General features: G+C 45.0%; 1 protein-coding gene and 1 long non-coding RNA gene across 5 annotated transcripts in view; both read left to right on the plus strand.

Annotated features, from left to right (window-relative positions):
- LOC135239353 (calcium-binding protein 1-like) overlaps positions 1-25,945 on the plus strand; it is a 29,781-nt gene extending 3,836 nt beyond the window's left edge. For 2 of the 4 annotated variants that reach the window (XM_064307953.1, XM_064307955.1), the window contains exons 2-8: positions 18,787-18,954; positions 22,165-22,195; positions 22,525-22,668; positions 22,949-23,058; positions 24,075-24,149; positions 24,369-24,441; positions 24,640-25,945. In XM_064307953.1, coding sequence (XP_064164023.1) covers positions 18,787-18,954; positions 22,165-22,195; positions 22,525-22,668; positions 22,949-23,058; positions 24,075-24,149; positions 24,369-24,441; positions 24,640-24,665 — 627 coding nt within the window. In that variant the 3' untranslated portion in view covers positions 24,666-25,945. Of the gene's footprint in view, positions 1-9,480; positions 9,930-18,786; positions 18,955-22,164; positions 22,196-22,524; positions 22,669-22,948; positions 23,059-24,074; positions 24,150-24,368; positions 24,442-24,639 lie in introns of those variants that run through there. The other 2 variants (XM_064307956.1, XM_064307954.1) reach the window with 2 other exon arrangements.
- LOC135239355 (uncharacterized) lies at positions 9,937-13,247 on the plus strand. Its single transcript, XR_010325354.1, has 2 exons — positions 9,937-12,349; positions 12,408-13,247. It is a non-coding gene; the product is annotated as an uncharacterized LOC135239355 (long non-coding RNA).

Below are 25,945 nucleotides of genomic sequence, written 5' to 3' on the forward strand. Positions count from 1 at the left end.
GCACGGTCACGTGGAATGAAGAAGCACTGCACAAAAACAGAGTTTTTTTTTTATTTGACTTTGTGTCTGAAAGTGCTCCTTGCTTGTGGGCAGTGCTGTCCTTGTGAGATTAAAACGACGTGCCTGCTGAACCTCCCCGGGCCCCGGGCAGAGCCTTATCGCTGGGGCAGTCCCTGTCTCTGGCCCCCTTGGGCCCCAGGCTTCAGCCTGATTCCAGGACTGTGTGGGAAGTGCGCCCCCTGCAGACCAGATGTGCAGTTGCACGAATGTCCGTCTCTGTGAGAGCTGAGTTCCGTTGATCCTCACTGTTTGAGTTTCATTGTTACTCTGCACTTCATCAGTTAGAGCAGTGAATTACACAGATAACCCCCTTCACCATGGTTGCTCAGTTCTGGATTAGGCACTTTGTGAAGACAAACACCAGCCGGGTGTGTGGCTGTCCAGGACCAGGGACCTGCAGACCCCTGCCTTAAAGGATTTAGAGGGGAATGCAGGGCTTTCCTTTAAAAAAATGTGTAAAAATATTTTTAGAAGCCAGGTCACATTTGCTTTGATAATTCATGGATATGTATGTCCGTGTGTGTGTGTGTGTGTGTGTGTGTATGTGTTCACTATAACCGCAATGTAATTTGATTTTTCCACATTTGGCATGCTTAAATATGTACCTCTTAAAAAATGTCTTCTGTAGTTTCCTTGCATTATGTAATATGAAGTCCTTCACACAATCCCTCCTGAAAAGAGGGTTTTGACAGTGGTGCTAAGTTTAGTCTCCTGAAGACCCGATTACAGTACAGGAGGAGACAGAGATGAGGATTCTCTCTCTCCAGCTGCTGTAAAATATGCTAATCCCCGTGGAGATGACTGTCACTTTTCAGAATGTGTGAGGGTGGAACTGAAAACACCCGAAGTTCTGAGGCCGAGTCTGAACTGCAGTGCTGTATGTGGGGGGGGGGGGTCTGAAAACAGGAGGAGGGAACTGAGCCTCGCTTTTTTCCCCCCCACAGACCCCCTTTCTGAGTGACCGGGGGCGGAGCTTATGTTTTAGGAGACCAGGTGGGATTGTGATTGGACAGGTTAGTGTCTCAATGGTTAATGTGAAGTGCTATGAGACAGTGGAGAAGAGGATCTCTCATCTCAGGGCTCCAGCGAGTGCGCTTCTGCTGTAGTGTGAGCAGCACTCATGCCCCCTGGTGGTCATAAAAGAATAGCGACGCTGAGGATGCCGGAACTGGTGAGGGAAGGAATCATGGCAGTTGGGAGACTTTGGCTTCCATTTTGATATTTGAGCTTGCATTTAGAATCTTTGACTTCCATTTGGAGACTTATGCATTTGGGGAACTTGGCTTCTTTTGAATACTGTTTATTTGCACTGGGAGGTTTAAGCTTGTGGTTTGAGAACTTGGGCTTGCTCTTGCAGAACCTGGCTTCGCATTTATAGTTTTATGCCCTTTTCCAGAGTCAGAAAGCTTTCATTGGAACACTAGCTCGTTCTGTAATTAACCAATTATTTGAATCCATTTTTAAAGAAATAAAACGGGTCCTGTAAAGAACAATCATACATATTTTAACTGGAAATATTTTAAAATGTATTTAGCATCATATACCCAGCCAAATATAGCTGTTATTTCAGCTGGGTTTGAAATTAAAACATTTGCTAGTCAGTTCAGAGCTAACATGTACAGTTCTATCTATCTAGTTATCTATCTAATCTCTCTTATTTTCAGTCTAGTTCACCTGTTACATGGTGCGTAATTAATTTCACTCAGTTCCACATAAGTGTGGTCAAAGCTCACAGGGAACAGTCAATTCAGAAACTGACTGCAGAGTCCCAGTTTGGCCAGCAGGTGTCCCCATAGAGTAGTGTCCGCATGGTGCGCTGGCCGTTGTCTTAAGTGTAGTCCACATCTCAGAGAGTCCTGACCTTGTTAACAAGATGTGTTGTTCGTGGATGTGTTGTATGTGTGTGTGTGTGTGTGTGTGTGTGTGTGTGTAAAGAAAGCAGATGTCTGTTTAAATGCGCACAGCTACTGCTGTTCAGTCCCCAGAGGGAGGGGCTGCTGACGCTGTGCAGATGGAGACACGGGCAAAGACACAACTTCTGATGCATCTGAACAATGCCCTGGGGCTGCCAGCTGAATAACCGTGCCCTACATTTATTACCCTTTATCCGTGTAAGGTTCTCCATCCCTCCATCTCTCTCCCTCTCTCTCCACATCGCTCCATCTCTCTGTTCCTCTCCCTTTCTGTCGCTCTGCTCAAGTCAGGATGACCTTGCCGTGGTCCTCTCTGAGTGAGAGAAAGAGAAAGAGAGGGAGAGGGGGTGTGTGCATATACAGTAGGTGTGTGTGTGTGTGTGTGTGTGTGTGTGTGTGTGTGCAGGCGTGTGTGTGTGTGTGTGTGTGTGTATACAGCGTGGGCTCAGCTGCAGATGGACAGTGAATTTGAAGATAACGGGCAAAGGGAATGAAGGAATTATGGGATAACAGTGAAAGAATAGCATGGCATAGAGAGGGGAGGGAGAGAGAGTGAAGGAAAGAGAGGGAGATGAGGGAGCATGAGAGAGACAGAAAGAGGCAGAGGGAGAGGAGGAGATCCTACTTTGCCCTAAAAGGAGAATACAATAATCTGTTGTGTGATTGTTATGGTTCAATAGTTAATATTGTTCTCTTTTACATACAATGCAAACAACACTCGTTGGCGAATATGTTTTTTTTTTTTAAAGTGTGTCTTCATGCCAAATAAACCATTTGAATTGAGACAGAGGAAAGGGTCAGCATGGGGATGAAATCAGAAATGGAAAAAGCAACCTGCAAAAATACATTATTATTTTTTATTTTTCATATTGACGAGCGGAAACTGCCAAGTCATCTTAAAGAAAACTGCCATTCGGTCAGCCTCCCTGGGTTAATTTACTGAATTACGACACAATGACTTTCCTGCTAGACTTCGTGGTTTGGACAGAATTGAGGCTCTGGGCGGTTTCGCTGCAGGGCTGGACTATGCCCAGATTGCCGGTAGTGCAGATTAAGGCCCTTTGCTGTCAAAGTCATCTTTCTGCGACCCTGAATTATTTGCATAATCCTACAGAGTATAACAATCACACATCTAGCAGCCATAATTGTGGTGGGTTACTAAATGAATAGACAAATGAAAAAAATATGTTAGACCAGACTGCCAAAATTGTTATGTACACATATGCATGGAATAAATCAGAACAGAAGCATGTCTGAGGATGGTATGGTGGTGGCAATTCTACTTCTGTCCATATAGCGCAGGACTGCCCAACCCTATTCCTGGAGATCTACCATCCATTAGGTTTCCCCTCAAACTATAACAAAGTGCACTTCATTCAACAGCTAGAGATCTCATTGAGCTGCTAATTAGTAGAATCATGTGTTCCAAATTAGGGTTCAAATGAAAGCCTATAGGACAGTAGATCTCTGGGAACAGGGCTGGGCAGCCCTCCTGTAGAGAGAAGATAACAACATTCCTATCCACAAAAGGGGAGTGCGGATGTGGTAATGATGCTTGTGTCCACCAGAGGGCAGTATGGAGGCGATAATGACGTTCCAAGTCATGGATTTGGTCATGCATTTTTATATTAAAAAATAATCTTCTGGGCTGAGTATGTCCAATTACCACCTTAATTTGGAATATCCAGTTACTTTTTGTAACCGTGTTCATGCACAATCCCCACTGCCAGTTTGGGGGAGCGTAGTTCTTCACTGAAACACATGGTGTCACCAGCGTGCGTTTTTTCACGACGCAGCCCAAGCTCACATAGGTCTTCCTCTGACTCCGCTCTTTCATATGTGGCTTTGGCGTACAGTCCACAGCCACAGCCGACTGATTGACCAGTGGTGGTCGGTAGAAAGCAATGAAAACCAATTGCTATCACCAAGTGACTTCGTATATAGAGCTACTGGATTCAATCTGAGACTGTGGGGCGCATCCATGGACCACAGCATGGTGCCTTAACTGAATGAGCCATCCAGCCATGGTCATGCCTTTTTAATGGACTAATCAAATCTGCTAAAGTGGTCTGTGGGGAGCTGTCATTGTGGAGATATTTCTGGAGGTGAACAAATGACAGAATAACATTTTTAAGGTGATCTGTCCCTTTAATCAGCTAAGTAGCTTTCAAGCACTTCAGTCCCTGAACATTGCACTTGTCTTTGTGGGTCATTCTGGAAAAGAAGGTCCGCTATCCACCATATGCACTATTATTGGCCAATACCGAAACCGCAAAGTGCATTTTAACTTGATTGAAACTTGTGGTCCAATCAGATTTGCCCTTGTTAAGAGGACATGCAGGACATGACTCAATTCTATGTGCCTGCTCGACCACTCTGCTCTGCGGCAGCAGGGCGCCTTGTAACCCCTCCCACCCGCCCAAAGGGATCACAGAGCTTCTCCACCCTAGCTCCCCAGTGGTGGAACGAACTCCCCGTCCCTCTCCGAACCTCCCCCTCACTATCCATCTTCCGCCGTGGCCTGAAGACTCATCTCTTCAGACTATACCTAGACTAACCACCACCACGCTGTATAATAAATAAAAAAAACCTTTTTCCTGTCACTTGTTACATGTTGCCCCATCCCTGCACTTCTTGGTAATTTGTATTTGTCCTAATACTGTAGCTTATTCTTCTGCCTAGTTGGCTTTGCAGATGTTAGGCCAGAATAGTGTTCATTGTTCTCGGCTAGAAATAGCTGTTCAAAATAAGTATTGTACCTTACTGAACCCGTGTTCAGCAGTTGTCTACGACCATGAAATGCACTTTTTTTGTACGTCTCTTTGGATAAAAGCGTCTGCCAAATGAATGTAATGTAATGAATGTCTATCTGAATTTTCTTTGAAAATGTATTTATATAGCACCTTTCATCCATTAAATGCAGCTTTAAATTCAGCACTAAAATCAAAACAATATACACCTGAAAATGTGATTTGTCGTTGGTTAGCCTAGTTAAATTGTCTCGGTGCTTTAGTGATGTTGAATCTTCACTCGCTGGTCTGGGAAAGGTGTTAAGCTGAACACACTTAAGTTTCTCCTAAATTATGTGATGCTCTAGATAAGGTCGCCGGTTAAATTAATGAAAGTGCTGTAATGTAGTCAGCTAACATGAGCTATCGAGTAACTTAGTATTAATTAGCCAGAGCCTCTGTTTTTTATTTATTTTTTAATTACCGGTATGTTGATTGATTGTATTGCGGCTCCAAGACAACAAAATAATTAAGTGAAACCCGGCTAGACGGATACGTAAGCGCAGGAAAACAAACGCAGGGCAGACTCTGCTAATGTTGCTGTTCACGTAGCTGACTCTTTGAGCTGTGTCATTCTCCGTTTAAAATTCATAGCACCATCAGCTGGTTTGAGATGTCAGGAGCAACACGAAGGGAGAGAGTCAACAAGATCCGCTTTTAGATCGTGTTTCTGTCAGCTTCGACCCAAAACAGAAATCCACTTCACCCCGTGATGGCACTCGGCTGAGTCTACCCATTTCCAGCAGATGTGATTCAGGGCTTGTTAAACAATATACTGTATGCGGCCAACAAAGGTGGCTGCAATGCCATTATTATTTTTATCATTGTCTTTTATCGTTGATTGAGTTAGATTCATCTGTGTTGCAAGTGTATTACTTTTTTGGGCAATAGCGAGTAACATTATTGGCGAGCAGTCTCTTGTTTAATTTGGTTCTGTTTTATTTGCAAATAGAAACCCAGAGAAAGTATTTTGGAACAGCAAAAAAATGGAGATAACTACACAAAATCAACAAACACTGTTGTGCCCTCATTTCTGCCAAAAATACGGTAGATTTGCCAGTAAGGTGCTGTGATGACATCTCGGTCCACCAGAGGGCAGTATGGAAGTGGTAGTGATGCCTGCAGTCCACCAGAGAGCAGTATGGAGGTGGTAATGATGCTCCTGTCCACCAGAGGGCAGTATGGATGTGAAAATGATGCTGCAGTCCACAAGGGAGCAGTATGGCGTTGGTAATAATGCTGCAGTCCACCAGAGGGCAGTATGGAGATGGCAATGATGCTGCTGTCCACCAGAGGGCAGTATTGACGTGGTAATAATCCTGCAGTCCACCAGAGGGCAGTATGGAGGTGGTAATAATTCTGCAGTCCACCAGAGAGCAGTATGGAGTTGGTAATAATGCTGCAGTCCACCAGAGGGCAGTATGGATGTGATAATGATGCTGCAGTCCACCAGAGAGCAGTATGGAGGTGGTAGTGATGCTGTGGTCCACTAGAAAGCAGTATGGCGTAGGTAATAATGCTGCAGTCCACCAGAGAGCAGTATGGAGTTGGTAATAATGCTGCTGTCCATCAGAGGGCAGTATGGAGGTGGTAACAATGCTGCAGTCCACCAGAGGGCAGTATGGTGTTGGAAATAATGCTGAAGTCCACCAGAGGGCAGTATGGAGGTGGTAATGATGCTGCAGTCCACCAGAGGGCAGTATGGAAGTGGTAATGATGCTGCAGTCCACCAGAGGGCAGTATGGAGGCAGTAATGATGCTTCTGTTCACCTGCAGTCCTTGCCTGCCTCTCCACACATGGTCTCCAGCCAAGGGAATTAATCCAAAGACTGTTAAGGAGATGACTAATTGGAAATTTTAGTTTGCAAGTCAGTGGAAAACAGTGTTCACAGGTAGTAGTGAGGTGGTAGACCACTAAGGAACTTTCTGGACACTGTTGAGACCAAACAACCTCAGTATATGAATATTTGCTTAATTGTTTATGCTTAAGCACAACTGCTGATTTTTTGACTTCCTCATTAGTTAGCGCATTGCACTGAGGTGATGTGTGAGTCATTGTCAAAGCTACTATATAACATGTGGCTCTGATGATGCAGCAGGTACGACTACTTTAACTTGTTAGCATGTTTTTAAAGGAATTGAGAGGACTGAAACTGAAGCAGTTGTCTCATTATGGGTGGTGTTCTGACTCAGTATTATGTTTTTTCTGTAATTTTTGATATTTCAAAGCTATTTTAAAGCAGAACCTTTGCTGGCACTTTCTCAGCTGTTTCATTCTCTGGTTCCAGTGGGGGGCGCTGGTTGCCAGTCTTATTTCTTATTTAAGAATTGTGCAGACCTGTCGGAGGCCCATGTAAGTATATTTGGATTATATTAATTCCTGTTTGGTATGAGGTATTTAGATAAACACAGAGGGCGTCTGTTATAGTCATTTACGATACGGTCATGCAGACTCCACTCTTAGCTTTCTCTTCTTCCCTTCATTTCATCCATCCATCAATCTCTCTCTTTCCCTTTTTCTTTCTTCATGTCTTTCACAGTAGAGTGAATCTGCCCCAGGTCAGATCAAACAAGATATATTGTGAATATATATAACATATGTTTTATCCAAACATCGAAAATGTCCCTGTCAGAGCCCCCTGCTCCCACCCACACAGCCACTGCTTCCCTGTCCAATGGCATTATCCTCCCCCTTCACCCTGTATATGCTTCTGTCCAATAGCGTTACCCCTGACCACCCCCCTTCCCCCGTGTGCCGCTGCCCAATGGGGTTTGTTCTTGACCACCCCCCCTATGCGTCTTCGTCCCAATGCTCCTGACCTCAGAGGCTCATTAAGACCCAGCTCATTAAGTCCAGACCTCAATTATCAGCACTCAGCATGAAATTAGCTGCCAATTACTCTCCTGACATGAAATATGGTGTGTTTGTGTATGTCTGTGTGTGTGTGTACATGTGCCTGAATTTCCATCAAGGCTATATGTATATTGGTGTGTTTCTGTCATGTGTATACATCTCATATAGAGTCTGTTGTAATATGTAATATGTATATATATATATATAGTGTGTAAAGGTGTAAAGTATAGTGTAGTTGTTGGTGTGTTAATGTGTATAATTAATTTTTGTGTCTGTATATAGTATAGTGTTTGGTCTATTGATGTGTATAGTGTTTATTGTGTGTACAGGGTAGTACAGTGTTTGCCATGTTGATGTGTATAATGTATATTGTGTTATATATTATAGTGTGTATAATGTAGTACAGTGTTTGCGGTGCTGCTGTGTATAGTGTATATTGTGTGTATATTATAGTGTGTATAGTGTAGTACAGTGTTTGCTGTGCTGATGTGTATAGTGTATATTGTGTGTATAGTGTAGTGCAGTGTTTGCCATGTTGATGTGTATAATGTATATTGTGTGTATAGTGTAGTACAGTGTTTGCTGTGCTGATGTGTATAGTGTATATTGTGTGTATAGTGTAGTGCAGTGTTTGCCATGTTGATGTGTATAATGTATATTGTGTGTTAGTGGGGTAGTAGTAGTTTGCTGTGTTTATGTGTATAGTGTATATTGTGTGTATAGTGTAGTGCAGTGTTTGCCATGTTGATGTGTATAATGTATATTGTGTGTGTAGTGTAGTACAGTGCTTGCTGTGTTGATGTGATCAGACCTGATGGCTCATGTGGCTGATTTGTGATGCATTCTGAAGTTCACAATGAGCCTCCGGTGAACAGACCAGAGAGGGATGAATCATCATGAAGAGAGAGAGAGGGGGAGAAAAGTTAGAATGAGAGAAAAGGAGAAATGGGGGGGGGGAGAGGGAGAGAGACACAGAGGAAGAGATGGGGTTAAAGAGAGAGAGGGAATTGAAAAGGAAAGAATGAGACAAGAGGGAGAGTATACAGAGAGGGAAAGGAAAAGATGACCAACAATAAAAGAGAAGGGAAAGAGAGGTAGAGAAGAAGAGGGGAGGGGATTACAGTGGTCATGTGACTCAGTAGAGGACATGGGTGTGCTGCTCCAGGTAGGCACCGCATGCATCTTAAAGTAGAGTAAGAATGGCCCCTTCACCCATTACAGGTCATTATTGTATTTTTCACTCTGTTCAACCTACTGCCCTTTACTGACATTGTAATGTGTGTGTGTGTTTCTGTGTATGGAGAGAGGAAAGAGCTTGCATGCTTCACAATTTGTGTATGTGTGTTTATATGCATGTATGAGAGAGTCAGTATCTGTGTATGTGTGTGTGTGTGTGTGTGTGTGTGTGTGTGTCAGTATGTGCATCTTGGAGAGAGAGAGGCCATATGAGTTGTGTGTGAGAGAGAGGGCATGAGCCTTGTGTGTGTGTGTGCGTGTGAGAGAAAGGGCACGTGTGTGTGTTATTTATAGCAACACAGCCCCACATCCTTGCCTGTTTAATGGAGTGTACAGGACTGTGTGTGTGTGTGGGTGGGTGTGCGTGTGTGTGTGTGCGCAAGCGAGAGCTTGTGTGTTTGGATTAGTGTCTCTGGCTCTCGCTCAGGGGAAGGTAATATGCCTGTCCCAATGAGTCTCTCTCCATCTCTGCTTCATCTGTTCGGATGGGCGGGTTAAAAACTGTATGAGAGAGAGAGAGGAGAGAAACGGAGAGAGGCAGCGAGAAGAGAGGAAGGACAGCGACGAGGGGGGAGGGAAGGAGGGAGAGGTAGAGAGGGAGATACGAGACAGACAGAGAGGGAGGAGAGCGAGGGGGGAGGGAAGATGGAAGAGAGAGGGACGGAGGGACGAGAGAGAAATAGAGGGAGGAGAGAGAAAGAGAGAGGGAGGAGAGAGAGTGTGAGCAAATGAATGAGCAATCTTGCACTTTCTGCATTGAGCGCCTGCATCTCCGATAAATTCCTGCTTTTCTGTGTCTCTGTCTCTCCATCTCTCCATCTCACCCTGGGCTTTCCGTGTCCTCTCCTCCCTTTCATCTTACTCGTTTTTCTCTCTTTCTCGCTTGTCCTCTGTCTCTCTCCATCTCCATCCTCTCCCAAAATATACCCGGGTGCACCTTAACCCTTCCCCATTTGCGCACGCACGCAGGCACACACACTCACGCACACACATGCGTGTGCACACACACAGAGACACTGATGGACAGGAGCAATGGGAAACTGTATAAAGTCTCCGCTCAGAAACCTCTCCAAGAAGGTAAGAGAGACCGCGCTGTCTGCCGGACCGGAACCGGTCGGCTCGGACCACCTGTGCGTTTGCTGCTTTGTGGGCGCTGTACTGACTGCGGTGCGCTTGACTGGACCCGGTCAGCGCTGACCGCCTACGTTTTGACTGTAATGTATTGCAGACTGTATTGCTTTCTGACTGCTGTGACCTCCGTGCGCCCAACTGGACCTGTTTGCCTCCGGGGCAACCGCACGGTTCTGGGTGTTGACACGGAGCGGTGCTACGTGACTAGCGGGTACGCTGGACTGGACTGTGTGTCAGCATAGATCAGCACACTAAACCCGGCTGCTCAGTTCTGCTGTGCTACCTCAGACCGCTGCCTATTTTATAACACACACACACACATACACACACACACACACGCACACACACACAAACACACACAAACACAGGCGCACATGCCCGCACAGACGCAAGGCACTGTTCCTGACCTATAAACACACAGCACTGGAACACACCTAAAGTCTAACACGGGTTACTGTACTGTCAGGCAGGTGTTGCAGTCTAATGTACAGCGCTACACTGGGTCACATGCTGGTGTGCTTGTACTATACTTCCTACTGTAAGCCACAATACTGTAGCCAGAGGGCTGTGTTTCTACTGGCCCGCCAGTTTCCAGCGGTCAATCAGCACTTAGCAGTTAGAAATGGCCAGTGTGATGTTTGCAGCATACCGTGGTACATGTGTGTGGAGTGCAGTGTGCAGTTGTCAGAGTGCACTGTGTAATGGTCAATGTGCAGTAGTCTGTGTGCAGTGTGCAGTGGTCTAAGTGCAATGTGTTGTGGTCTTATTGCAGTGTACAGTGGTCTCTGTGCAGTAGTCTAAATCCAGTGTGACAGTGTCTGTCTGCAGTGGTCTCAGCGCATTGCGCAGTGGTCTGTGTGCAGTGATCTGTGTGCAGTATGCAGTGGTCTGAATGCAGTGTGCAGTGGTCTTATTGCAATGTGTTGTGGTCTTAGTGCAGTGTACAGTGGTCTCAGTGCAGTGTGCAGTGGTCTTAGTGCAGTGTGCAGTTTTCTGAGAGCAGTGTGCAGTGGTCTGTGTGCAGTGTGCAGTGGTCTGAATGCAGTGTGCAGTGGTCTTAGTGCAGTGTGTTGTGGTCTTAGTGCAGTGCGCAAAAGTCTCAGTTCAGTGTGCAGTTGTCTAAATGCAGTGTGCAGTTGTCTGTGTGCAGTGGCCTCAGTGCAGTGTTCAGTTGTCTAAATGCAATGTGCAGTTGTCTGTGTGCAGTATGCAGTGGTCTTAGTGCAGTGTGCTGTGGTCAGTGTGCAGTGGTCTCAGTGCAGTGTGCAGTGGTCTCAGTGCAGTGTGCAGTTGTCTGTGTGCAGTATGCAGTGGTCTTAGTGCAGTGTGCAGTGGTCTCAGTGCAGTATGTTGTAGGGCTGTTCCAGAATTCAGTACTACCGGTTGCCGTGGTAATGAATTGTCACTGGGGTGATGACAGAATTACCAGGGTAATATGGTGATTATTTGTTTTCCCTCATTATGCTGATTGAAGTGAGGGCACAATGCCCACATGCACTGGCCAGATGCATTAGAGGATGAACCGAGTGGGCTGCACACAAACCTACTGTACACTCCCTCCTCACGCGTCTCTTTAAAGCTGAACTGCTGGTAGTCATCGCAGGGCCACACAGTGCACCAGAGCGAATGGGGAGAGAGTCCTGGGTTTAGGACTGGAAAGTTATTTAATCACTAAAACTATTGAATGAATGTTTTGGTGGGAACAATTTCTTATGGTGCATGCAACCTCAGACTGCTGTACTCAATAATTACCATCATTATACCGTGTGAAAATTAATACTTAAGTTTATAATTGTACATAAATGCGATACAAATATTGTTTTTGTCTGTATATTCTCTGGAGGCAACGTCACTGTACGCGGCGCTTTGTAGGTTCAAGTGCATTTTCACAAACTCACAAAAGCTCCTTTACCAGCCTTTATGAAGCCGTTTGTGTAAGTATCTGAAATATCCTTCATCTCACACAGCACTATCTGGCCCAATCAAAATCATGCATTACAATTTAAATAGCATCAATGAAAATAAAACCCACCAAAAAGCAAACTATCTGTTTAAGGGTCCACTGTGTTAAGGATTAAGTATGTTAAGGGTTCATTATGCCAAGAGTCCTCTGCTTTAAAGATTTAGTGTTTTAAGGATTTTGATAATTAAGGTTTCAGTGTTTTAGGGGTTAAGTGTATTTAGGGTTCAGTGTGTTAAGGATTCACCACGTTAAACGCTCAGTGTGTTAAAGATTCAGCATGTTAAGGGTTCACTGTGTTCAGTGTTCAGTCTTTTATGAGGTTGGAGCATTAAGAGTTCAATGTTTTAAGGGTTCAGAGCTTTAATGGTTCTGTGTGTTAAGGGTTTAGTGTGTTAAGGATTCAGTGCCTTCAGTGTGTTAAGGGTTCTGTGTGTTGTGTGTTCAGTGTGTTAAGGGTTCAGTGCATTAAGTGTTCAGTGTGTTTAGGGTTCAGTGCATTGAGTGTTCAGTGTGTTTAGGGTTCAGTGTTATATGTGTTCAGTGTGTTTAGGGTTCAGTGTGTTAAGGGTTTGGCTTGTTGAGGGTTCTGTGCATAAGAGCTCTGTTGCTGTGGGGTTCAGAGCTCATAACCAGATGGCGGCTTAAAGAGCTTAAAGAGACTGGGGTGCAGAAGCTGTGTCTGAGCCAGAGGGACAAGCCCTGACAGAATGCCTCTGTGTGTCTGACTCCGCCCACAACACCCACTCCTGTGTGTTCCTGCACCTCTGACTCCACCCACTGTGGGACAGCACCTGCTAACACCCACTCCTGTATGTCCCTTTATTTCTGGAATGCAGCCAGGGTGCTGTCTGGATGTTTAGCTTTCCTGCGCTAAAGGTCTTAAGGTTGTTTTTGCTTCTCAGGTTACCTGTGAAAAATACGGCATAATACAAAGGTCAGCTCAATGTCAACAGCATGGACATTCTGAGTTAATGCCAATAATTCAGTCAACGAAGTGACTGAAAATGTGTGTCTAAGTGATCATGTCACTCTGACCAAATGAGCCTCATCTCATCTTCCTTTCCTGGTGGGAGGAGCTTTGGTAAACACTTACAGACTCTCAGAGAAAAACTACATCTGTGTGCCGGTCAGTCAACCCGTCTGATTGGTTGGAAAGTCATTCATTAAACACGGTACTCAGTGCGTATGCGGTCCTCAGTCTCGAAGAGCTCCAGGCTCTGCTGGTTCTCAGTGTTACTCCGGACTTCAGATCAATTAAATGTGTCGATTAAAGCAGTTGGTTACACAGGTAACTCCCCGCGCCTGGTTTCTTGGTTGTAAACTCCTTGCAGATTTTAGGGTGTAAGTAGCAGGTAAGCCCTACAGGTGGGGGTTGTCCTGTTGAGGGCACGTGCCATTTTCACGCCGTGCCAGAAACTGACATGCAGGGACATGTGATGCTGCACAGAGTGAAAAGAGCACAGGTGATGCTGCACAGAGTGAAAAGAGCACAGGGCCACTCTGTGTTTTAGACGGCCGTTTCCATGGGTTGTGTGACTGCCACGGAGAGGCTGTGTTCAGGAGCCGGGGCAGAGCTGGCACCGTCAGCGTGGCACCAGCAGATGGAGAGCCAAGGTCACTCAGGGGGGGCACAGGAAGAGGGGGCACCGGAACGGGCGAGGAGAGGGGGGCCCCGGGGGCTGAGGTGGTGACACTGCTCCCACGGCCAAACCTGCTATTGTGTGTGTCTGTGCGCCATGTGTGTGTGCGCGTGCGTGAGCGAGTGTGTGTGTGTGCGTGCAGTGGCTGTGGCTGTGTGTGCGCGCGTGCAGCGTGTTGTTGTGGCGTCGTGCGGTGGGGTGTTGTGCGTGTGCGCACATGCAGTGCATTTGTGTGTGTGCGCGTGCGGTGTGTGAATATGTATTCGCATGTATGTGTGTGTGTGTCTGTGACTATGCATGCATGTGTGTGCATATCTCCTCATGGTCTCTTGAACTGATGAGCTCCTGGGTGACTGCATGTCTTTATCCGAGGATGTATTTATTTATTCATGTATTTAGTAGGTGCTCCGGGGCAGCCACAACACTGAACAGCACACAGTGTAAGTCACACAAACAGGAAGAACTAGGGCATTATGGGTTCAGAACAGCAAGGGGAGATATCTCAGCACCTGAATTCCAGTCATCCCTCAGTAGAGCCTTCTGTGATGACACGTGTTAGACAATTATGACATCACACCTCCCCGGGCATGAACAGCCACTTGACAATAATGTCCCCCACACTGTCAAACACTACATTCGGCGTGATCGTTAGAACCGCAGACATGTGGCAGTGGTATATTTTTATGGTGCTGTATTGCTTTTTTAAAATATGCGGGAAGTAGTCTACACACACATAAAAAGTACAGTTATATCACCTGCGGGTAAAATGATAAGTAGGCTTTTGATAATAATGAAATGGTTTGCAGCAGGGGTAATACAAATTGGAATAGATTAACTGAAAATAAATGAAAATGTAAGGTTTAAACTGTGTGATTAAATTTAATGATGGTCATTTTTTTTAAAAAGTATCCTTTGCCTTTTTTTTTTTTTTTTTAATGATGCTCAGTGAAAATCTGTCCATGTGATGAGGCACAATCATTATGCATTGACAGAGTTGGTTGGTTTTCTGCCAGTAACTGAAAAGCCTTTCCTGTCTCATTTCATAATTTTTTAAAAACCTTTATTTCTGCAGGGAGGTCCTACTGAGATCGAGATCTCCCTTTCAGACGAGCCCTGCCACAGGCAAGCAAACGGTGAAGACGCAATATTAAAACAGTACAAATAGTGAGTTACGACATACAATATTAAAGAATGACCGGTCATTTTCATTTTTCCAATATCATCAACATCGCCTATGAAAATACAGAACCCGAAAATGTTTCTGTCCGACTCTGACATTTCTGTTCCACTTTCTGACATTTTCCTGACATTTTGACATTTAGCATCCAACCAGGAAACCCATTCACTTCATTTGAGTGCTGAAGTCATTAAATAAAGCTCAGAAAGATGGGTTTTTAATTTTCAGAAAATGCTAAATGCTATTATCACAAAAAAACATGGCCAGTGTAATTTAAAAAACTTCAAAATGGAGCAAATTGGTTTTTTTCAATGGTTATTTTCAGTATTTCAGTGCTGCACCAGACGACTTCCCACATACTGAAAAAAGTAATCGTTGTCACTCTATAAAATTTAAATTTTTTAAATTGTTTCAGTAAAAATGACAAAGGCCAGGTTCATGGTAATGGTGGATTATGGCCGGGCAGTATGTCTCTTTGACTTCTAATACTTCTTTGGACAACAATGGAGTTCTATGACTTTCAGTGTATCCGCGTTGGTCAGATGGATGATAATTGTTTGGTTTTTGCTTCTCTGATAACTCCCCCGTTGGCTTTGCTCTGCTGTTTTTCTGTGCAAATCATCTGTAATGGACGAGTTTGGAAGAACAGTTCTATTAAAATTCTGGCATCAAGTCTACAGGGAGTTTTGTCTACTGAGGTGTGTAGACTTGCTCGGTGTTAAAGACACTAACAGCCTCCAGAAATGTGTTTGTGGCTTGGAGGTTTCCTTTGGAGTGCGTCAGGGCTGTAATGTGCTGCCAGCTTCTCTCGGAGTTTTGACACATTTACGGTTTCGACTGCGCTCAGACCTCGTTCTGCACGGTTCAGCAGGGCGTTTTATCGCTGGGTCTGAACCCCGCTTCGTTACTGCGTTCATTAAAAGTGGCGCGAGGCGCACACTTGCTGCTCGAGCGCTGCTTTAAAACCCGTGCGATAAATCTTCCTCTGAAGCTGCTCGCTTCAGCCCGAGCTGTTTTACGGATGCCGTTTCCCCGCCGTCGGCTGCGCGCTTATCGAGAAATATGTGTGATCTGGGGGCCACCCTGTTTTTCTAGTGAAATGTTTGCGCTCTGAAACGCATCAGTCAGATTGCGGATCGGCTGCTTAGAGCACTCCATTGTCCTGCCGACGCATAAGTCTCAATTGTTATCCTCTGTAGAAAAAAAGACTTTTGATGATCTCTTTGTGATTTTAAACACGGACCCTTTGTTGTCTTGTGTTGCCTGATAAATTGCGAACAGTGCAGAGCGTATCGAATCCGTCTGTGTGCGGTTTACCAGGCATTTTAACCAGTCCCTCAAAGACGTGATTTCTTTATTTCACTCTCCTTCCATGCGTACTGTCCTTCCCCTCCATGTGCTAGGAATGCAAACTGCTTTCATGAGGGTCACACTTAACCACTGATTGTATGATTGGTCAGATGATTGGGCCAATCCAGTGCCTATGGGGCCCCCTTGAGGATATTGATTGCAATACAAGTTTTAATCCCTGTGCGTCATATGGTGTAGAAACAGTGGCTGCCGTAATCATACCCTGTACTCATTTCCTAACAATAATACATAAAACTTGTACCAACTGTAACTATATTTATGAATCTAAGAATGTGTGTCTAATGGGTCACTAATAGTAACATCCGAGCTCAGACCTCAGAACTGATGTCTGTTCTTTTTATGCCTTTTACATGTCAGGCTTTGGCAGCAAGAACAACAATAACAAACACAGGAAACAGGAAACTGGGGGGGGTTCAAAACAGGAACCAATTGATCGATCAATCGACCAACCAGTCAACCTTGCAAAGTAGTGGACCAGAAAACTATGAGCAATCTGCCTTAAAGAGCAATGGAGAAAAAAAACCTGAGATGTGGAGTATCAACAAATTCAAATATTTGTTCAAAACACATGGGAAAACTTCAGTGTTATCCCACACAACAATCCTGCTTCTTACAAAATGTCTTTCCTTTCCATCTCTGTAACCTGGGGTCTTTAATCCTGTTGGTTTCACTCAAACATCACAGCCTGTGACACCAAAACAATTTGCCATTTTAAGGTGGAATTGACAATTCTAGGAAAAACAGAACTGATTGAAATCTGAAAGTTTTGAGGCTGAATCATTGAAATAAAGCTGTGACATGTATGCATGTGTGTTTGAGTGCAAATGTGGGTGTGTAGATATGTGCATGTGTGTGTTTGTATGTGTGTGTGTTCCAATGTGCGGCAGTGCGTGCGTGTGTTATTGATGGACTGATCGTTACATTCTGGAGCGTGTGTGCAAGTGTGTTACCTGTAAGGGGTGTCGAGCCCTCAACATCCTCTCAACACAAGAAAGAACAGGGGAGAGAGAGAGAGGGGGCTGGAAGAGAGATATGAACAGAATAGAAATAAGGAAAAACGGGATGGAGAGAGAGAGAGAAGAAAATTGTATCAGTTTTCTTACCTTTGCTTTTACATTTTTTTTACTATTGTTGCATTTTGTATGCCGTTTGATAATATAGCCCTGGTTGTCTTACCAATGCATTACCATTAAACTGAACTGACAGAGGGAGGGGAAGGGATAGAGGGAGGGAGAGAGAGAGAGATTGCAAGTGGGAGAGAATGATAGAGAAACAGGGAGAGTGAGAGAGAGAGAGAGAGATAGAGGGAAAGGGAGGGAGTGATAGAGAAACATGGCTAGAGGAATAACTAAAACAGATTAAGAGGCTATATTTGTGCATATGTACATCCTGCCCTGCAATACTCGACTCATTACCCACAATTCCTGCAGTAAAGTGGAGGGGGTCCGCCTGTCTGTCAGTGGGCTGTCAGTCAATCGGCTGACTGACACTAACAGACAGACGGACAGACAGACAGACGCGCCGGCCTCAGCAAGGAAACGTGTGAGTCTGTGGATGTGCTCGCCCTCGTCTGCCACAGCGGCAGGGGCTATTTTCGGCGGTTTCTGATGAGGAGCGTCGCTCTTTTTTTTTTTTTTTAATCAACCTGGAGTTTCCTCCCTGATTGGAGTGTAATTGAGCTGAGGGCGCTCGGGCCATGGGGCTAATTGGTCATTATGGTGACACGGCTGGGTGCTCCAGCCCGAGCCTGCTGCTCCCACAGCGCCTAACCTGAGCTGACAAACGCGGTCCCCTGGGCCTCTCTGTCTGCCCCGCCTCTCCACCCCCCTCTCTTCCTACCTCTCTCTAATTGTCCTGGAAAAGGCAAAGGTTGCCGTAGCAATAATTTGGCACCGTAACAATATTTAGCAAATTTACTGCCAGATATTTGGATTTATACCTAGCTTTCAGTGGAAACCTAGAATGCCGCTCACTGTTCATATCGCTAATAACATATGCAGTGTGGAGGAGCATGGAGGGCAGATTTAAACATGATGTAGAAAATTGCCAAATGGATAGTACTTAGAAAGATCATGCCATGATAAAATGTGAAATTGAAAATAGAAACTGAAATGGAAATTCTTTTTTTCTTTTATATTTTCAAATTGTATGTAAATGAGGGGGTGTGGCTCACTCATCAATCAAAGCAAGCAAAGAGGGTCTTATCCCAGGTACAGTGGCATTTTGTGAACACCAGGGGGAGTGGAGTGCATGAGGTGGAATGGAGGAATGGGTAACTTGACATTCCCCCATTGATGGTTTATGTTTGTCAGGGTGGGGTGTAGGGTGTGTGTGTGTTGGGGGGGGGTTATAGGATTGAGCAGGGGGTCAAACATGCTGAACTCTCTGTGCTTCCGAATGAATGGAGGCATGCTAGCATGTGTCAAGCTGACTGACGGACTTACGGACCGAGACTGGCAAGGTGACGCAGCAGCTGTTGTCTGTCGCTCCAGTTTTCTGCCTGACCAACGGCATACTGACACACGTGTTCCCCTAATTCTGCCTCCCAGCAGCCACGCCCCTGCCCCCTGCCCCGCCCTCTCTCCGCCCCGCCCCCCACCATATGGTATGCAGCCTGTTATTTATTGTGTGTGTCTCTGGGTGGCGCTGCAGGACCAGAAGAGGAGCTACAGAGCGGTGCAGTCCTGCGAGGAGGGGGGGGCAGGCGGGCCCTATCAGGAGCCCCTAGTGGCACTGGCCCAGAACTGCGCCCTCATGCACAACGTGCTGGGGCCCGCCTGCATCTTCCTGCGCAAGGGATTCGCAGAGAGCCGGCAGGCTGTACGTAAGTCTGCACACACACATACTGTACACACAATACACTATACACACACATACTGTACACACAATACACTATACACACACATACTGTACACACAATACACTATACACATACTGTACACACAATACACTATACACACACATACTGTACACACAATACACTATACACACACGTACTGTACACACAATACACTGCTATACACACATACTGTACACACAATGCACTATACACACATACTGTACACACAATACACTATACACACATACTGTGCACTGGTATATGCTACACACAGACACATGCTGTACACACAATACACTATACACACACATACTGTGCACTGGTATATGCTACACACAGACACATGTTGTACACACAATACACTATACACACACATACTGTACACACAATACGCTATACACACCTACTGTACACACAATACACTATACACACACATACTGTACACACAATACGCTATACACACATACTGTACACACAATGCGCTATGCACACACATACTGTACACACAATACGCTATACACAAATACTGTACACACAATACACTATACACACATATACTGTACACACGATATGCTATACACACTGCACACACAATATGCTATACACACACATACTGTGCACTGGTATATACTACACACACACACACACATACTGTACACACAATACACTATACACACATACTGTACACGTAATATACTTACGTACACAGACATATGCACTTACACACAATACTATACACACACATACTGTGCACTGGTATATACTACACACACACACATTGTACACACAATACACTATACACACATACTGTACACGATATGCTATACACACCTACTGTACACACAATACACTATACACACATACTGTACACACAATACGCTATACACACATACTGTACACACAATACACTATACACACACATACTGTGCACTGGTATATGCTACACACAGACACATGCTGTACACACAATACACTATACACACACATACTGTACACTGGTATATACTACACACAATACACTATACACACATAGTGTACACTGGAATATACTACATACACACTATACACACACATACTGTACACTGGTATATACTACACACAATACACTATACATACATACTGTACACTGGTATGTACTACACACAATACACTATACACACACATACTGTACACTGGTATACACACACACATAGAACACACAATACACAGACATACTGTACACTCAACATGGTATATATTACACACAGACACACTATATACACATACTGTGCACTCAACATGGTATATACTAAACACAGACACACACTATACATATAATACACTATACACATACACTAAACATGGTATATACTACACACAGACACACACTGTACACACAGTACACTATACACACTCATACTATACAATAAACATGGTGTATACTAAACACAGACATGCAGTATACACACAATGCACCATACACACACTGGTGGTGTGCAGAAATGTCATTATCTGTTTCTGTCATTTTGTTCAGCCAACAAAATGATCTAATAGAAAACTAGCTACGATACACAATAAAGTGTCCTATGTTAATTCAACTCTAACAGAGTCCAACATCGAGCATATGTGCTCTGAAAGAGTTGATTTGACACTGACCATTTTACTGTGTAGAGCCGGTCTTTGTGAACTAGTTAGCAGCCTTAAGAAAAGGGTCATTAACTGGCTACTTCTTGCTAATTTGCTAAGCAGTGAGCTAGCAAAAAAGCAAGTATTTTGTGTAAAAGAGCATACCTGCATTTCTGTTTTCCAAGTTTCTCATTCTCTTCACAGGTCTACCTTGTATGTGTGTATGTGTGTGTGTGTGTGTATGTTTGTGTGTGGTTAGCAACCCTCTCTCTCATTCCCACCCTCTCTTGGCAGTGAAAGGCAGACGGCAAATAGAAAACCACAAGTATAAACTACACACAGTCATATGCACACTAAACACACAACACACAACGCACACTTTACGCTATACTGTACACATTATAGAGAGCCGGTATGCAGTATGTAAGTCTGCACACAACCACTTTACGCACTTTAAATTATATAACATACACTGTATGTCTCTCATCTTGTCAGTTTAGTAGCTCTGGTCAGTAGTTGTGTTCAGTTGCTGTAGTCTGTGGCTGTTGTCACCAGCTCTGTTCTCTTGTTGAGGTCAGTAGCTGTGGTCAGTGCTTGGGTTCAGTGGCTTTGGTCAGTGTTTGTGGTCTGTGGCTTTGGTCAGTGTTTGTGGTCAAAGACAAAACTGGAAACAATATTACTCATTTTTAACACTTCATTAAGACAAGAGGCTCTCATTGTAGTCAAATTCAAACTGAGTAGCTATTCAGCCACCTGGATCTCTGTGTCTGTTCCTGTGAGTAACAGCCTGTACTCACATCTGCAGTGTTAACAGTGTCCTATGCGCAGCTGTATCTGCAGTGTTACCAGTGTTGTACGCGCAGCTGTATCTGTAGTATTAACCATGTAGTATGCACATCTGAGTATATATTTGTAATAAGCATATGTGTTATTAATTGGGGGGTAAATATATAATAACCTGGGGTCCATGTGTGATTAATTGAAAATCATATATTAATTAAAGCAGCAATTTTGCTTACTTCCTGTCACCAGAACACTGACTTTAAATCAAGGAGAATAGACAATCTTACCTAGACAGTTTTACAGTAATGTGTCTTATGGCTGTGTTACAGTAATGACACACACAGTGAATATAGAGCATGTGCGTTGCAGTAATGACCGTCTCAACCTTGGGAAACTGGCTGTCCTCTCCTTCCGTAGTTGCTCCTTCCAGTCACAATGCTGGTCCGTACTGCCCCAGTAGAGATAGCAGAACTGTTATCCATCTACAGACACACACTGAAGACCCACCTTTTTATACTGAATCTTGGTTCCCTTGCAATCCCCGCACCTTAGCTTTCATACCTGTAGTTCTAGTTAATGGTAATGTATTGCCCTCTTGTCTAAGATAATGCTATTTTATTATGATTTGAGGTTTTTCTTCTTTTCGCTTTGTATGAATGTGATCTGTGTGTATCCAGGATTTGTACTTTAACTGTTGTTAAGCACGGTTAATTTTCACTATTGCAAATAAAATACGGTGTTATTTCTGTGCAGTGAAATGGTACGTATTTAGGGGACTTCACTATGCTCTGTATTTTTCACAGGACAGAGAGCTGAGACCAGAGGAGATGGATGGTGAGTTCTTATGTATGTGTGTGTGTGTGTGCACGCGTGTGTGTGTGTGTGTGTGTGTAGTAGAATGTTCAGCATTCAATTTGGATGTGTATGAACTCTGTTGACTTGAACTGAATATTTAACTGTCTGTGATGTGAAGCTTTGTGTCACCAGAGACCTTTGCTCTGGACTTTCTTCTCTTTCTTATCATCGTCATCATCATTATCATCTTCATCATCAGTGTTTAGGTTATAAATGTCTTTCAACCTGAATTATTCATTTTAGCAAAAAATCATCTCTTTCTCCATTCTTCTCTGTCCCTCTCCCTGCCTCCCCCTCTCTGTGGACAGAACTGCGGGAGGCCTTTAAAGAGTTTGATAAGGATAAGGATGGTTTCATTGGTTGTAAGGACCTGGGGAACTGCATGAGGACCATGGGGTACATGCCCACAGAGATGGAGCTGATCGAGCTGAGTCAGCAGATCAACATGAACTGTGAGTGTGTGTGTGTGTGTGTGTGTGTGTGTGTGTGTGTCTGTGTTTGTGTGTGCGCATGTGTGTGTGTCGCGTGCGTGTGTGTATGTGTGTGTGTGTGCGTGTGTGTGCGTACGTGTGTGTGTGTGTGTGCGTACGTTGTGTGTATGTGTGTGTATGTGTGTGTGCATGTGTGCGTGTGTGTACGTACGTGTGTGTGTGTGTGTAGCAGTAGGTGTGCATGCGGATAAATTAAATAACTTGCGCACAGCTGAGCTTCCTAATGTGCGTGTCTCTGCAGTGGGGGGCCACGTGGATTTCGAGGATTTCGTGGAGCTGATGGGCCCCAAACTGCTGGCTGAGACCGCAGACATGATCGGGGTGAAGGAGCTTCGGGACGCCTTCAAAGAGGTTAGGAGTTAGTGTTGACACACTGTGTGAGCGTGGGGACTACGTGCTACAGTAATGACAGCCTCACTCTCAGGGAGACTGGCTATCCTCTCCATTCACTGTTGCTCCGCCCAGTCACAGTTCCTGTCTGTACTGCCCCCTATGGGTGGAACGGCAGAACTTCCATTGGTTGGATGGACACCAGAACTGTTGTCCACCTTCAGATGCAAACTGAGGGCCAGAGGTGGAAAATCCAGGTTCAGGAAGTAAACCTCCTCCCCAGTATTTTGTTTCAATCACCTGAATTTACTAATTAGGACAATTCTTCAGCCAGGAGGTAGACCTAATTAGTGAAATAAAGCAGCTGGCTGAGTTCATGGGTGGATGAAACACACGGCAGGACTTTTACTTTCTGCCCTCTGGACCTTCCACTTCTGCTGTGTACCCACCTCCTCAGACTGCGTCTTGGCTCCTTGGTTTCACGCACATCCTCTCTGGCCGGGGAATGACGTTAGCTAGGCCTGGCACTATTGCTCATGTAAATCAGGAGAACGCAATTACCTTCTCCAAGCCTTGCAAATAGCCCAGCACAGGAGCTTCCGCTAAACGAATGTGACGTAACGCAATTAAAACGCAATCATTAACGTTGCCATCGCGGCGCGACTGTTCCGTGATGAAAGTGGGTGAGACGGAGGGCTCTTCCTGCGGAGGCTGATTCGGAGTGACGGGGGCAGGGAGGGGCGACGCTCCTCTGCTTCGCCTCGTTCTCCGCTCTCCTCTCTTCCTCGCGCTCGCGTCCGTCTGATGTGGTTCCGGAGCCTCGGAGGAGCTCATAAATGATGCACGGGCGTATTTGTATGGCCTGCAGGTCTTTGCTGTTGTTTCGTGCCTGACTGACAGGCCTGGGGGGGGGGCAGGGGAAAGGCTGGGGATCGCTCTTTTACCTTCAAAGATTCAGCAAATCTCTCAGACCTCACACCTGTTCCCTCTCCGCCTCCTCCCCGCCCTACTCCGTCCCCCCTCTCTCTCTCTCTCAGTTTGACACAAACGGAGATGGAGAGATCAGCACAGCAGAGCTCAGAGAAGCCATGAAGAAGTTATTAGGACAGCAGGTGAGGCTTTGCGTACGTGAGTCTGTGTGTGTGTGTGTGTGTGTGTGTGTGCATGTGTGTGTATGTGCGTCTGTGTGTGTCTGTGTGCGTCTGTGTGTGTGTGTACATGTGTGTGTATGCGCATCTGTGTGCGTCTGTGTGTGTGTATGTGTGTGTGTGTTTGTGTGTTTTAGCCCTTCAAGATGAAAGCGCTCTGTGTGTCTGTGTGTCCTGCTGCAGGTGGGACACAGAGACCTTGAGGACATTCTGAGGGACATTGACCTGAATGGCGATGGACATGTAGACTTTGAAGGTGAGTCTCAGAACATCTCAGTGCAGCAGTACTGATCTAGTATCAGTTCCTCCTGATCACACCCTAATCATATCCATTACGAGCCCAAGGCAAAACTAGATCCTGGATCAGCACTGCAGCTCTGGGATGCTTTGTGGATATGCTTCCTGGTCTCCCTGAGTTTGGGACCTTAAATCTCCTTGTTTTTCTCTGTTTCAGAGTTTGTGCGGATGATGTCACGCTGACGGAGGAGAAAAGGGTCTGTGATGTGCTTCAGGACTTTGATTGACTGGAGATTCTGGCCCCTCCCCTTTCATGGCAACAGGGGGACGCTGCCTGAGAGGGAGAGAGGGTGCCGTGCACTGAGCCTGCTTTCTTGAGCTATGCTATAAATTAACCTCTGACCTCTAACCTCTGAACCGTGGAGAAATCCGACGCCACAGCCGCCATCTCGTCCGTCCCCCAGGCAGGGAGGGGGCGTCGAGTGGAATAGCAATGCAGCCCATGAGCGCAGGATTCAAACCTGCAACCCCTCTGACCCCCGACTCCAGTTCCCACTGGACTCTATCATATGCTGCTCTTGTTTCACTCTGTATCCATGACAACTGCACAGCCAGACTCCACCCACAGAGACAGTGCCACCCAATTCCCCCCCCCCGTGCATGTCTTTCCTGGGGGGTCCACCGGGTCCCTCCCTTCCCTGAATGGCAATACAATTTCCCAGAATTCAGTGTTTCTGTGTGTTCTGTTATGTGTGCGTATTCTTTTCGTGTTTGTGTACACATACGTGTGGGTGTGTCTGTGTGTACCGAGTAGAGAGTGATGTGATGCATTTGTTCCTGCACACGCGTAAAGCTGACGCAGTTAAACTGAAATGACTGTCTCAAAGAAAGGTCACCATCCAGCTCATGACACACGGTGCACGCTGTTATTCAGTCTAGTGTCCAGAGTGACTTTTAGATGTGGTTTACATTTTTCCTTCCTGTAGCATCTAAAATTCACAGTATCATGTACAAAAGTGCAAATGATTCTGACTGCAATGCACTATGTTATAATTATATCATTACTATGTTGAAATGACAGTGTTATTATGTTGTTATTATGTTATTTATTTATTTTGAAGATGTCTGAATTTGCATTATGCACTGTATATTTAATATATAACCATGGTTATGGTTTGGTTCCAGCTGAAGGTAAATTTAGATAAGATGCTTTACTAAGATACATTTCAGCTGAAAAGACTGTGTTCTGTTCGGGATTTGAACCTGCAACCCTGAGGGCAGAGCCCAGTGCTCTATCTGGAGGTAAAGCAATAGTGCTTTTATATGATGAATTTGTCGAAGTGAAAGAGGGACTTTCTTAACTTCTCCACTGTGTGTTTTATGTACCCGAATCAGAGTCTATTTTTCTCTGGGAGTTTATCTTTGTCCTAAATACGTTTTGTGTGTTTTTATGCATGCCAAAAAAAACAAAGGACAATGCCTGTTCTTACCTGTCAAAATACAAATAAAGAGAATAAATACCA

This window comes from Anguilla rostrata, chromosome 14, assembly GCF_018555375.3.
Source record: "Anguilla rostrata isolate EN2019 chromosome 14, ASM1855537v3, whole genome shotgun sequence".
NCBI classification, from domain to species: domain Eukaryota; kingdom Metazoa; phylum Chordata; class Actinopteri; order Anguilliformes; family Anguillidae; genus Anguilla; species Anguilla rostrata.